A 14,959-nucleotide genomic window follows, 5' to 3' on the forward strand; every position below is an offset into this window, starting at 1 on the left:
CGGTTCGTGTTTTACATGTATTTATATTAAACAGCGTTGTGTGTGTTAGAAATGAAGGGGTGCCTGTTTCTTGGTATGTTGTGATACCGGCACATAATTCCATAGTTGTGCACTTCTAATGACAAAAGAGTAAAGAAGCTCGGGTATTTTTTTTGTGTGCTACCATTAATGACAGGAAAAGTATACATTTACAATAAGCAAATCATAAATGAAGTCGAACATATTTATACGGGATTATATGTTATTCCGTTCAGCTCGTTTAGGGTATGTCTCAAATCCCTCAAACACTAATCTCATGTGCCAATCATAGTGGGGCTTATTATTTGATCTTAGATTCTTAGTTAATCTTCCCAATGAGTTGCTCCATAAGACCTACTCCACATTGATCTGAATCTGCATAAAAGCATGAATTATGGCATCTAATCTTGTACAAACTCAAAAAACTGAATGACAAACAAATCAGCCATTGAGCTTAAATTTTTCATAAGTAGTCAATATTAGTACAACCCAAAAATGCCTGATGCTATCTAAGCTCACTTTTATTAGTTTTCTTACTGATCATAGGATGAGCTATATGTTCATTTCCGAAAAAAAAAAAAAAAAACGGCTGAGCTATATGTTATTCCCTAAATCACTGTAGTCTTGGTTTCACCCGCCGGTCATTAACATCACAACCATCTAACGATGTTTCTTTTCCATATCCACAAGCAATAACAGAATGCTCCCCGATTCTCGCAACATATTGCAGCAGTTCAGTAAGAACACCAGGACAGCTTTCCTTCAGATAATCAAATCCATCCGTTTGCATCACAGCTGAAATCAATGCAACAAGTTTGTCATTCCTTACAATCTCTTAAGAAAATATAAAAATAAATTAAAAAGGGTTCCTCTTTTTGGAGATAAACTCAATAGGTCGCAAGGAATTCAAGATCTATGCAATCCAGAACATCAATCTCATTCTGCACATTAAGGCTTCATGTGCTAGGATAGATGAAAAGAGCTAAGGATGGAAAGATTGTTAATCCAATGGTTAAGTTACAAAATAAGAAAGTGGTTGCCATTGGATTAAAAAAATTTTCATCTTTACTCCTTTCCATGCTTTCTATCAAACAAAGCCTGATAGAAGTGCAGCAGTGACGCAGCCATATTTACCTACTTCACATTTAACAGTTAAAATTGTACGCCAAAGGGATTCTTTTTTATTCACTAAAAAGCAATGTGATGCTGCTCCATATATTGGGGAATAATGCACTGTGGAAAGTAGCTTAGAGGGTAAAATTAGCATATGGCATAATGAGGTGAAATTATTGTGCGTTCCGATTATGAAGAGACATTCTCCAAGCATATTATTAGTGAATCTAAAATAGAATCGATTTCACAGTCCTACCTTTTAAATTTTCCGGCAATGCAATGAATTTTAGACATACAGCTTTCAAATGCAAACAGTTGTGCTGTTCTGCCAAGGCTAATGTAGTTGCAACTGTGTTTATTGCAACACCCTCACAAAGTTTGGCCTCGCAGAGCAATCTTAATCTCTCAAGTGCATAACGGTCAGCAGCTGCAAGCAGATGCTGAGCCACGTGTGTAGAAAAACATTTAGAGGTTGAACCCACAAGCTCTTCCATGTCTGGTAGGGCATCCCAGTAAATGAAATGGAGCAATGTCTGCAAACATCCAACCATGGTAATAAGTTATATTCAAGAAAGCTTACGAAGTCACCTTGGGAATCCTCACAAAAGACTGCAGGTTTTATGCCTAGAAAAATCTAAAAGAACGGAAAATGCTACGTTAATGTGTTTAATCAAAACAAAAAAAGTTAAAATATTGATTCATGATAAGGCAACAGGTAAGCAGAGCCAAGAATCTCATAGCATGGACCTGCTGATGAAATCAGCTTCAGTATTCCAACTCCATGTTCACCCAAGTAAAACGCATGATGTCATCTGTATAAAGTTTCACAGTTACTAAAATATGTTTCATTGCATTTTATCCACTACCATGCACGCTAAGCAGCATTTAGGAATTAAAATAGATATTAATGCAGAGGAAATATCTAACACTTAGGACATTTGATGCTGATGTTACAAGAGAAACAGCTGGATTTACTCATCCAAAGGCACCATCCTCAATGCATCTAGCTGAAGCACTTCTGCAGACAGCTGAGAAATTTTGTCAAAACACTTAACATAGCATTGAGATTTATGATATGCCAACAGAAAGACAAATCTCACCCGGGATCACAATCCCTGAACCAGAAAAGAAAATACCATAAAACTATTCCCTCAAGCACAATTCACATTAAGACATTAACACCAACAAAAACAGCCTTCTCTTTCTTGATACCAATTACCATTCAGTTTGTGCTGAAGAAAATGAAGTTCATAAAGCTTAACTTTGACGTACAAGTTTACGGGGAACTCTATTAAGAACTCACTAGCAATGGCACCTAAGAGCATTTTAATGTGCCTTAACCTTACCATCTACATATAAATTTTGTAGTAACTAGAAACGTTTGATGAAAATACAGACAAAAGTAGCCGAGTTAAAAAAAAATCTTGCAAAAACTCTTTCTTTTTTTTTTGGTTGCATATTAGGTGCTGATATTAATCATATCCTTCATTTACATTCAAATCTAACTTGATATTTATTTACCATCACAGAGCTACCAAAAGAGCTAGAGAACAGTAACCTCTTCAACACCTTAATTCAAAACATAGAAAACAGAAGAATGAAAGGCAAATGTACAGAAGCAAAATTATCTCAAGGAACAGAGCTAAGTGGAGCTTCGATACCTATAAAATCCTAAGCATCTGGTATTGTTGAAAATTAGATCTAGTTTTGAGTAATATTATGAGCTTGCTCAATAGGCCAGATAACAGGGATGAAAGGAAAAATGTGAAAATAAGACTAGGCCAAGAGAGGGGGAGAACCTTGAAAACAGGGGCTTCCATATCTTCTACTCTAATGCATTGTGTGTTTCGATCCTTCAATGGACCAAAAAGTTGTGCCCTGAATACAGGTGAACGAGCTGCGAGAACCAACTTGTGGGCATCAAATATTTCCCCTTCAACTTCAAATTTCACATCAGCTCCCTTTCCACTTTCTAATAGCCTCCCAAAATGATGACCAAGATCAGAAGGTGGCACCAAAATGGAATAAATTTTAGGTCCCTCTGTATGTGACTTAACTACACCAACACAACAGCTAATTGAGAGGCAATCATCTTTAAGGTAGTCTGATGTCTCCAGAAGAGTTCTTTTGAAAAAGCGTTTATAACCCCTGCAACACAGAACATGGCAGCCATTTAATGATGTTTTCACACAAAATGATACTGAAGAGGCATTAATATTAACTACAGAGTTCCTAGCATAGACCATAATAACAAGATAGAAAAAGACAGTTTGATTATAGATTTTTTACTGGTTCAGCAAAGAATTTCCATAAATTTCCCACACTGCAGAATCAATCAGACATCAGGCCATTAACAGGTGAACGCACTGATAAACATTTGATTAATGAACATATCAGTGGTTTTAGCAAAGACCAATGTGCATTTAAAAATTAATGAGTTTTAACCTGCAGATCTAATGTTACATAGATTCTAATATTGATGAAAGAAACCAGCAGGAAACCCTATAAGATAAAATTGCTGAAAAAAGGTGAATAAAAAGGGGTAAAAACACATCACTCATGCATTTTGATTCTTTGAAAGTACTAGTATTTTCTTTTGTATCCAAATGCACAATCACTTTCCATGAAGTATAACAACCAAAGGGTACATAAATTTATTTGTTATTATACCATCCTATATGTGAAGCAAACCATAAAAGTTCAATGTCAATTTCTAAATCTTGCGTAACTTCATTTCAAATAACACCAATCATCTATTTCCAGTTTCCATTTCGAATATCTGGCTTTCAACACAAAAATAAAAACAATAAAAGTAGTTTCACAATGCAAAGAAACAGAAAAAAATCTCAGCACGTACTCATTTGATTTCCCAAGAAAACCCATAAATTGACATCGAACTTCCATAACTCTCGTTCTAGAATGTAACCAAGAAAGCAAGTAACTCAACCCAAATGAACATTTCAACAATAATTATCTACTTCTAATTTTCCGTTCTCAATTCTAACTATCAAGTCAGAAATTCAATCCAAGAAAAAGGCAATAAAAGTAGTTGTAAAACGTAGAAGAAACATAAAAAACTCACCACATGCTCCCACGATACTTAAGTGTATATGGCCCGCTCTCAAGCATCCTCCCAAAATGGCTATGCACTTTGTGATGACCTTTCCCACTCTGGTCCAAAAGGGTCAACTCAAAAAGCGCTCTTACATCGGTTCCTTCACTAGCCAGAGCAATAAAAAGCGAAACATAGGAAGCATTATCTTCAGCACTCTTGCCATCCGGGTAAAAATAAATGGCCCATTCATAGCCGCCCACCATAAAAGTATCTGAAGCTATGTATTTGCCCACTCCCATGCCCTTGGCAAGGGAGTAGCCCTTGATCTTGAACTGGTGGGACCCATTCACCGTCTCGGTTCGAGACGTCGAGGAGGTTGAAGAAGAAGTAGGAGAAGAAGAAGTTGAAGGTTTAGGGAGTTCTCTGTGAAAGCTAATTGTGCCCATCAACTGTGGAAGGATAAATTTGAGATTTTGACGATCTGGGTATTGTTATTTTGGTTGACAACGAAAATGAAATGGGTAATTGGTGAATTTTTACAATTCTTTTGGGTTGATTGGGAATGAAAATCAGGAGGGGTTTTTGGGAAGGGTGAGTGAGATTTTTTAAGGCGATTGTTTTATTAGAAATCGAGGAAATGGGTATTTCTTGTTTTGATTGGAATTGAAATGGGTAGGAAGTGAATTAGGGTTTTGTTGATGGAATTTTCGTAAATTTGGATCAAAGCTTGAGAACCCTAATTTGAGAGAAGTTTCGAAACCGGAAGAGAATTAGGGAATTTTATCAAGAGGCAGTTGTGGCGATGGATGAAATCAAAAAAATTGAAACTTGAAATTTGGAGATTGAGAAAATTGGTATGGAAATTTAGGGACAAGATTGATAAAACATGCAAATTGGAAATTGAGAAGGGGGGTTGGAGGGGGGGGGGGGGGTGTTGGCAGAGGTGGCGAAAGCTGTTTTTGATATTGATTAAGCGTGACGGCGAACAAAGATAAACCTCGCGTGAAAAAGGTGTGATAAAGGTTCAAATAATGGAAGGAACCTTTGAAGTTTCCGAATTTCCGAAAGAAAAAGAAAGAGATAACTTACCAAGTTGGGTTTTGTCAGTTTTCGGGGAAAGGCGGTGGTAATTCCAACTCCAATTGCTATTGCTGTTGGGTCGGTAGTCATTGGTTACAACTTTTTGTTTTTTAATTTGTAACCAACTTTTGAATTTTTATATTTACTTAGTTGAAAAAATATGAATCACATAAATTATATGGATCCCAAAATTTTTAAAAATTAATTTTGATAATATATCAATTAATTAAAAAATAATGACACTTACAAGTTAAAATTGAATCCATTTCAAAATAATTTTTTTTATTTAGTTTTTAAATGAAACGCGAATATTAAGGATTTTGTTAACATGTGTCTTAAAAATATTTTTTAAAATCAATTAAATTATTACTTATAAAATTATTGTTATATTAAAATAATAATTAATTTGCTGAAAAGAGTGGCATTAACATTCATTAACAAAACTTTATTTTCAACTTAAAAATTATATTATGATTTAATTTAATATTGTTATTACTATAAAAATATTTTTAAAAATATAATAAAAAATTATATATTTAAAATTTTAAGTATTTAGTATTATTATAAAAAAATAACTTCATTTATATGCTATTGGTCTCAAGCTCATATAAAGCAAATAAGGTTGTGATAGGATGACGGTTAGCAAAAATATAATCAAACCATAATAAGATATCAAAATAAGATTTGTTCGCGTTACATCAAAATTTGGGTGTAGTGTTAAATGGGCAAAGGTTGTTAAGCCATTGTCCAAAAATAACACACCATATTGCTGCTTGAATATGGTGTCAATTATATAAGGGTTCTATTGTTTTAATAAACAAACATGAGTAAAAAAACTAGTTCATGACAATAAGTTATATTTAGCTACTTGAAAATATAGGATCATTAACTGATAAATTAGTAAAGATAGGAGAGATCATAAGTAGAAGAAGAATTACTGTTATGTATTTTCAAAAAACTAAATAAGTAGGAAAAAAGGCTAGAGAGATAAAAATATAGGGCTCTAAGCTTTGATACATAAGTAAGGAAAAGAATAGAAATGAAGAAGAGATAATTGTAGAAAAGAATTTAAAGGATGATGTGGTTAAGGTTAAAAAAAATAGAGATAGAATTTTACATTTTAAATTTATATTAGGAGAAAAAATCGTTAATGTCATTAGTGTTTATGCTCATAAATAGGTTTAGATAAAATGAGTAAGCAAAAATTTTAAAAAGATTTAGTTGAGGTAATGAAAGCCATACCAAATGGAGAAAAATTATTTATTAGAGGAGACATGAATGGTTAAATAAGCAAGTATTGTAGTGACTTTGAAAAGGTGTATAGAAAATATGGCTTTGGAGAAAGAAACAAAATCAAGGATTATTCTAAAGTTTACTACTACATTTGACCTAATTATATTAAATCCATATTTTAGGAAAGGAAAATCACATTTGATGACTTTTATAAGTGGATTAAATGCTAATAAAGTTGATTTCTTTTTTATGAGAAAGAGAATAGAAGTAGTTGTAAGGATTACAGGTTATATTGAGTAAGAATGTGACAATACAATAGAGACTACTAGTTCTAAATATCTGTCATCTTTTAGGGTCAAAAAGGATACATCAGAGTCATAAAATCATATATTAAGTAATGAAACTTGAAAGAGGATAAAATGTTAGCTTTTGGAGATAAACTAGTAAAAGAGGTTAATCGGAAGCCTAATAAAGATGTAGAAGTGATGTAAAAGAAAATTTCTACTAGAATTCAAATGGTTGTTAGAGAGACACTTGGCAAATCTAAGGGTTATACACCGTTAGGAAAAAAATTTTAGTGATAAAATAAGGATACGAAAATGATAATTAAAGCTAAACATGAGTGTTATAAGAATTTAAAAAGTAATAGGGACAGGACGAGTTATTTGAAGCATAAGACAAGTAAAAAAAAAGTCAAAAAGGTTATTCGAGATTCAAATACTATGGCCCATTAGGAATTATACAAAAAACTAAAGATAAAAGATGGAGAGAAATAGTTGTTTAAATTGCTCAGATAAAGGATAAGAAGAGTAAAGATCTAAATAGTGTAAGATGCATCAAAAGTGTGACGAAAGAGTATTAGTAAAGAATGTAGAGATTAAGAAGTGGTGGGGAGATTATTTTGATAATCTTTTTAGTGGTAATTTTGAATATGATATATGTGAGCTTAACATACCTTTTAATGATATAAATTGTGTTTAAACATAATATTAAAAAGTATGAGCTTAAAAAGGCTTTGAGAAGGATGAAAATGAAGAAAGCTATAGGACCAGATGGAATCTCAATTGAAATTTTGAAATGCTTAGGTGAAATAGGAATAGAATGTTTAATAGATCTTTTAAATAAAATTTGGCATATTCAAAAGATGCCAAAGGAACGGAGGAAGAATATTTTAGTGCCTTTATATAAGAATAAATGTGATATACAAAATTGTTCAAACTATTGAGGAATAAAGCTTATGATTCATATTATGAAACTTTAGGAGAAAGTAGTTGAATGTAAGTTACGATATGAGATTACTATTTCTGAAAATCAATCTGGGCTTATGCTATGATGCTATGCAATAAAAGAAATTCACTTATTGAGGCTGTTATTGTAAAATTTTCGGATGAGAAAAAAAGATATAATATTTATCGATTTAAAAAAAGTATACAATAGAGTTCTCTGAAAAGTGTTTTGATAGGTCTTAATTAAGAAAATAGTTCGTTTAAAGTATATTAACATAGTTAAAGATATGTATTAAGATGTTGTAACGAATGTGAAGACGTTTAGGAGCTTGACTAATAGCTTTTTATCATTTCAGGATTGCATCAAGGTTCAACACTAAATCCATTTCTGTTTGCATTAGTTTTGGATGAGCTCATTAGACATATCCAAGATAAGGTGCAATGGTGCATGTTATTTTATTGATGATGTAGTCTTAGTTGTTGAAACTAATAATGATCTTAATGCAAAATTAGAATTATAGAAGAATATGGTGGAGTTTCAAGGCTTTAATTGAGTAAATTTAAAATTGAATATATGAAATATAAATTTAATAGTGTTAGAGAAATAAGTGCTAGTGTGATTAAGTTTGATGGTGAAGTAGTATCAAAGAAGAGTCATTTTTTATGTTTGGGATCAATTATTCAAAATGATATTAGGATAGAAAGCAATATAAATCATAGGATTCAAATAGGATGAATAAAGTGGCAAAGTGCTTATGTGTGTTGTATAGTTGCAACATGTCTTTAAAGTTAAAGGCAAAGTTATATAAAATAATTGTAAGGCTTGCATTTTTATATGGGATTGATTGTTGGGCTATTAAGAAATAACATGAGAAAAAATAAGCTAGTTGAGATGATAATACTTAGATGGATGTATGATAAGATTAGAAGAGATAAAATTAAAAATGAAGAGATTTGAGAAAAATTAAAGGTAGTTCAAATTGGGAAAAAAATGAAAGAAAGCCATTGAAAATGGTGTGGACATGTGAAATGTAAGTCTATCTATACACTAGTTAGGAGAAATGAGCTTTTAAATTTAGAAAAGACTAAACTCTAAAGATAGATTACAAAAGACGTACATGCAAATAATAAGAAATGATATGAGAGATAAGAAAATAGATGAAAATATCATTTTTAATGGAAATAAGTAGTGCAAGAAGATTTAAAACTATGACTTAACATGATTTTTTTGGCCTTTCATACAGTTAATTTTAAAGTTATAAAATATAAGACTTAATTTGTTATTGTTGAAGTATTATTATAAAAAAGTGATATAATAAATTAAAATATCTAAAAAATACATAGAATAATAAAAATTTAAATATATGGGTATAATAGGTTTATTTTATTGAAAAAATTAACATAGATGGCAAAAGCATTTCTTTAAATTTTTTATTTGAGTTTATAAACTAAATTTTTAAATAAAAAATATATTTCTATTATTTAACACTAAAATCAGATAAAAACAAATTTAAAACGCAAAAAAGTACTTTTCAGTATCAATGTTAAACTAATCATAAATCTTGTTTAAACCAAACACATTTGCAATCCTCATTCAACAGTCTCAGGGAAAGAAAAAATAATAAAAAAAAAAAAAACCCCGAAACTCGGTCAAGCGGACCAAATCCCTGAAACGCCCAAACTAGTCCAAAGTCCAAACCACAAAACAGCCGAATAGAGTAGCAACAAAAACCTGTTTTTGATTTTCTCATCTACCGTCTCTTGGATCTCAACTAAACCAAATTCCCTCATGTTTCGGAGACTCTGTACAACTCTCTTTCATCCCAAACCCCTTTCAATTCTTCTACCCAAAAAACCCCAAACTCTTCCCAGAGGCTTCTTTTTCACTTCAACCATCAAAATGGCTGGTACCCAAAATTTCCATTCCTTTCCTTCCCTTGACAAAGCATCAAAACCAGAGTTACTTCATGCTTTGGAGTCTTCTCTAGGCTCTTCTTTTAGCTCTGACTCTATTTGCCCCACCCCAAATCCTTTAATCATTGTTATAAGTGGTCCAAGTGGGGTAGGCAAAGATGCAGTTATCAAAAGACTAAGAGAAGTTAGAGAAAATCTTCATTTTGTTGTTACTGCTACGAGTAGAGATATGAGGCCTGGTGAAGTTAATGGCAAAGATTACTATTTTGTGTCAAAGGAAGAGTTTTTATCAATGGTTGAAAAAGATGAGCTTTTGGAGTATGCTTTAGTTTATGGTGATTACAAAGGAATACCTAAGAAGCAAATAATAGATTTTATTGGAAAAGGCTGTGATATTGTGTTGAGAGTGGATATTCAAGGGGCTGAAACATTGAGGAAGATTCTTGGGGATTCTGGTGTCTTTATATTTTTGGTGGCTGAGAGTGAGTTGGCACTTGTGGAGAGGCTGATTGAGAGGAAGACTGAGAGTAAGGAGGAATTGCTTGTCAGGATTGCTACTGCTAGAGAAGAGGTAAAGTTTGTCAGGAGATTTGATTATGTTGTTGTTAATGCTCAAGGGAAGCTTGAGGAGGCTGTGAATTTGGTGAGTTCTATCATTGATGCTGAGAAGGCTAAGGTCAGGCAGAGAAGGCCATTCATTTGAGATTTTGCTCGTGGAGGGTTCTTCAGTTTGGTTTTTTGAGGTAGTTTTTGGTTTCTTGTCGAATTTTGTGTTATTAGGAACTGTTAATTTGAATGAAAGAGTTGTTAATTGTTTCATGATGATATCATATTAGGGATTATTACGGTTTTTCAAAGTTCATGCTGAAATCAAAATTGTTGGGGTGCAAGATGTTCATGCATTTAAGCAGGTCTTGGGTCATGAGCTTATGACGTTGTAAGGATTTGCATTTTAGGCTAGAGCTACTCATTAGGACTTATTTTATCTCATATGCTTGTTTTCATATGATGAATACTATAAATTTAATAGCATTGCCACAGAGAGCAATTGATAATTTGGTTTCATCGTAGTTACATCTGGAAGAAAACTGTCTAAAGTTTTAGTTTTAGCATTCCGCTTAACGTACCCTTGGAAACCTTGTTATCACAGTTCCATCTGAAGTTTATGCTAAGGGAAAAAGTGCCCTATTTGTATTTGCTAACTTGACTTATCTGGGTTTTTAAGTGCTTAACCAGAACTTTTCATATGTTATGTTGTATATTAGTTGATATTAGTGTACTTGCTCTTTTATGGTTTTATTTTCCCATTTTTCTCCTTTTTGGATTTCTGAACTGCTTAGTTCTTAAGTGTGCTCTTGCTGAGGTAGGGTTTATCTTTTGAAAATGTTGGAGGGATGTTCTTTTGTGATAATCACATGTGTAATTTAGATAATCAAGGTCAGTGAATACTGTGGTGGATAAACCAAGCTCCTCTAGTGATAACATTGGTATTTGCAGGGTCCTAATACTGCTGCTCAAGTGGGAACAAAACTTGACCTTTTTCATTTTATAAACACCATACTTCAATTGTGTTGGAGTTATATTTGGCTGTCCTCTTCTGGATTAAGAATATCTTTGTAGCAGCATTGATTTAAAAGTTCAAATACAAGGTTTTAGAAGGTTTATTTAGTATGAAGAGTTGGCTTTACATGGCTGTTTATGGGGTGAATTTCTTAGTGGACTTGAATTGCTTTGCATTCACTGAATGTGTCTTTAAAATTTTATTTGGAAAAAGAAAAAAGTTGATTGATGTACCCGTCAATCTTTAAATGAATCTGCTGTGTCTATTTCTTAGTACTTTTCCTCAATTTATTTTCTATCAGCTTAATCATGTATTAATGGGTACAACTTTCTAAAGGCAGCACATTTTTGAAACATAAAATGGTGTAGGTTATTGAATCAAGTATTTCAAGTCAATCAAATTCAATCTATCTTAGGGAGTGTTCACTTTAATCTTAACCCTTTGGATTCCACAGTTTAGGGTTATGGAGCCATTTTTGTCATGTTTCTGTAAATTGCTTCTGCTTGTCTTCTGGCTGTTTTCTTTCTTTCTTTCTTTCATTTCCCCTTTTTTATCTGGTAATGAATCAAGAAGGTTTCATGAAGAAATCAGCAAAAGTCATTAGTACACCAGTGAAGAAAAAACAACTAAAAAGCATCAGAATGCCAAGCACAAGAACTCCAAACAATAAAGAAAGATGAGAATTAGATAATCAACTCTGCAAGACTAGGAAGATGCTCCTTTGCAATCCCAACTTCATATGACGTATCGGTGTCCTATCAACAAGGACAACAAGACCCTTCATTTTTGTACCCTTTCCACTTGACCCTACCCTTGTTAGAATTGCACAATAACTCAAACTGAAGCCAGTCTACATCCTGATTTCCTTTCACCTACTTGTGTTGTCAGTTGCCTGGGTTGGTTTTTCTCTCCATGAATTGCTTGCCTTGGTCAGCTTTTAATCTTTTTCCTTGTTTGAACAGTATTTCCAGTGATTGTATCAACAATGCAATTTTCACATCCCTTTTCCACTTGCTTAAGTAAAAAACTACTTGTTTCTTGCACTCAGCAGCAAAAATAAAAGTAGTTGATTATCATGTGTTCTACCATATTCTCATATGGTTGCTTATCACATTCATTCTGAATGGCCCCAAATTAGTGGTGTTTAGATGAGGGAACGGTGATGTCAACACAAATGTTATCTCCTGTATGCATCTTGATTTCCTGAATTGTTTTGTCACTTTGGATCAATGAAGAATGCTCCTGAACTTTCACCCTGCCCATTTTCTACCTCAGGCTTGAGTCTTGAGACATAAGACTGTACTTGGACTGAATTAAAAGACCGCAGTTGGACTGAATTGTTGATTTTTGATTTAGTGGATTGGAAGTTTTCTTGAACATACAAGGTGTAAGCAATGTTTCCACGTGCCAGAGATCCCATGGTTGAAGTACTGCATTTAGATTTTGGTGATTTGGACTTCAACATTGGTGACAAACAAATATTCCTTTTTATTCTCTTTCAAATCTTGTCCAAACTAGCATCTCATCATCAATGGGTATAAAAGTAGCAAACTTTTCCGTTGAGAAAAACTTATCCAGATTGTTGATAAAAAGCTGTCATGTTCTTCCTTGTTCACACTTCTTGTTGGCATGGTTAATCGAGTCCTGTGCTTCTTCCATTTCCATACCATTTTTATGCAAATTGCCTGTTTACAATTTTTGTAATTTACCTCTTGCCAACGGTAATACCATTTTCTGCAGTTCTCTGTTCCTTGTCTCTAAACACTGGAATTCCTTTTCAACCTTCAACTATCTCAACCTTTTGTTATTCAAAAGCTCATTTGGTTCAGTATCATTTGAGATGTTCCCTTTATGCTCACAACTTTTAGCTTCCAACTCATTGATCTATTCTGCAGCTCCTTAGCAGTTATTGTGGCAGGTCAAATTTTCTTAAACTATGAGATGTCATCAAGTTTCTTAGCTTTTGCCTAAGAAGTTTCACAAGTTGTGCCCTTTAGTATTGTAGGAAATTACCTCTTGACAATTCTTTGCAGCAACACAGGACAGGATGGCAATGGAGCTTGTACTAATCTCTCGTTGTATGCGTGCAATTAGCCTTTTGGTTATACTTTGTCTTTATTGTCCTCTTACTTTTGTCTAAATCTCTTAAGAGGATTTAAAAAAAGGAAAAAGAAACTTAAGGTAAGAGGTTTCCTCAATCTCGGATCAAAATAGATTTGAGATCTGAGAGAGAATTTACATTAGATTTATAAATTATTCACCAAAAAGAATTGTTGGCAACGAGACTGAAATTAAAGGCTTTTAAGCTAAATATTTGAATTTTACCAACTATCCCACCCTCTTCCGTTGGCCTCTTAGAGGATTTTGGAGTGGTAGTTACTCACTCCTCTAAAATGTCTCCTTTCTATTGAATGGCAGTTATTTATGATTGAAGTTTTGTTTTTCATCTGAATCAGGCATTGAGTTTTTCCAACATGCTACTAATATCTTTCGGGGGACATATGTGTTGTTTAATTGTTTCCATTCTGGGCCAACGTTCCACTGAACACCAAGAATGGCCGTCGATGACTGGTTCAGGAGTTATAATCCGCGCTATGTTCGCTAGTTTGGTTTTATGCAAAACCATGACTTGAATACCAAAAAGCGAAAGCTACGAGACTTCGAAAGAGTTGGAAGACAATAAATAAATCCAAATAAATAAATCTGCCGATCATCGTGGCCATACGCAAAAGGAATGACAAAGATTGAGATAATAATAATAAGACGTCAATTGTTTAATTTGCCGAAAACATTCACGCACTTGAAACAAGAAATTCAGTTCAATAATTCTCTGTCAAAGACTATGCCAGATCATGGAAGAGTAATGCTAATGCATACGTGCAGTTAAAGGGATTAGAAGCGAGGCGTTGGGTCCCATTACACTCTTTAACTTGACACAATAAAACTATTTCTGCAACCAATCCCTGCAAGCTACGACCAACCAAATTGTCACAATCACACAGTAAATAAGTTTTAGTTAATAAATGATAATAAGAAACTAGAAATCAAATTGAGAATCAAGAAAATAAGCTATAATCCTTAAAAGTGAAAAAACTATTGAAATTTTATTGCTTGAACTATTGTTGATAAGTTTGATAATTCATATATTCATATTGTACTTATTTGGTATTGTGTAAAATATAAAAATTATCAACATATTAAATATGAGATACATTTTTTTTTATTTTGCCAAATTTTTTTGTTAATTTTAAATTGTATCATATATATATGTATATATTTTCATATCTTTCTTATCACACTATTATATATTTAGGATTGACATGAATAATTATAAGAGATAAACATGTAGAAAATTCAAATACAATTTTTTTAATTAATCATAATTTTAAGTTGACAGTAGTATATTCTCTGGAATATAGATTATCTTTATTCAGAAAGTATCCTTGCTTTGATAAATATTCCAACTAGATTTCAAGAAAGAAAGATTAGGAAAAATAAGATTAGTTTAAAAGCTGGATGAACATATTATTTTCATTTCTGAACAGCTACTTGGATAAAAAGTCAATGCTTCCAAGAAATAATGAATTGTAGGGCAGATCAAAGGATATGGGATAGACCAAGCAAGCTACTGGTTGAGACATTAGTCTTGGTTGCATCTCAAATGGGATTGGTTCACATAAAGCAAAGAGGCAGAGAAAGGGGTGAACCAGAAATAAAAAAGTGATTTTCACTTTTGATTAAAGGAAAAACAAAAAGGCT

At 32.9% G+C, this 14,959-nt stretch overlaps 2 protein-coding genes across 2 annotated transcripts; one reads left to right on the forward strand and one right to left on the reverse strand.

Annotated features, from left to right (window-relative positions):
* Window positions 1-444: 444 nt before the first annotated feature.
* Window positions 445-5,186, reverse strand: LOC111307897 (BTB/POZ and MATH domain-containing protein 2-like). The gene is made up of 4 exons (XM_022906218.2): window positions 4,214-5,186; window positions 2,931-3,279; window positions 1,388-1,664; window positions 445-813 (listed from the first exon to the last, which is right to left on the reverse strand). The coding sequence occupies exons 1-4, from the start codon at window positions 4,630-4,632 to the stop codon at window positions 632-634; spliced, it is 1,227 nt and encodes a 408-aa protein (XP_022761953.1). The 5' UTR covers window positions 4,633-5,186; the 3' UTR covers window positions 445-631.
* Window positions 5,187-9,374: 4,188 nt separating this feature from the next.
* LOC111307898 (P-loop containing nucleoside triphosphate hydrolases superfamily protein) lies at window positions 9,375-11,472 on the forward strand. The gene is made up of 2 exons (XM_022906221.2): window positions 9,375-10,382; window positions 11,137-11,472. The coding sequence occupies exon 1, from the start codon at window positions 9,515-9,517 to the stop codon at window positions 10,340-10,342; it is 828 nt and encodes a 275-aa protein (XP_022761956.2). The 5' UTR covers window positions 9,375-9,514; the 3' UTR covers window positions 10,343-10,382; window positions 11,137-11,472.
* The last annotated feature ends 3,487 nt before the right edge of the window (window positions 11,473-14,959 follow it).

This window comes from Durio zibethinus, chromosome 22 (assembly GCF_047325235.1).
Source record: "Durio zibethinus cultivar Kanyao isolate XHJ-2024 chromosome 22, ASM4732523v1, whole genome shotgun sequence".
NCBI classification, from domain to species: domain Eukaryota; kingdom Viridiplantae; phylum Streptophyta; class Magnoliopsida; order Malvales; family Malvaceae; genus Durio; species Durio zibethinus.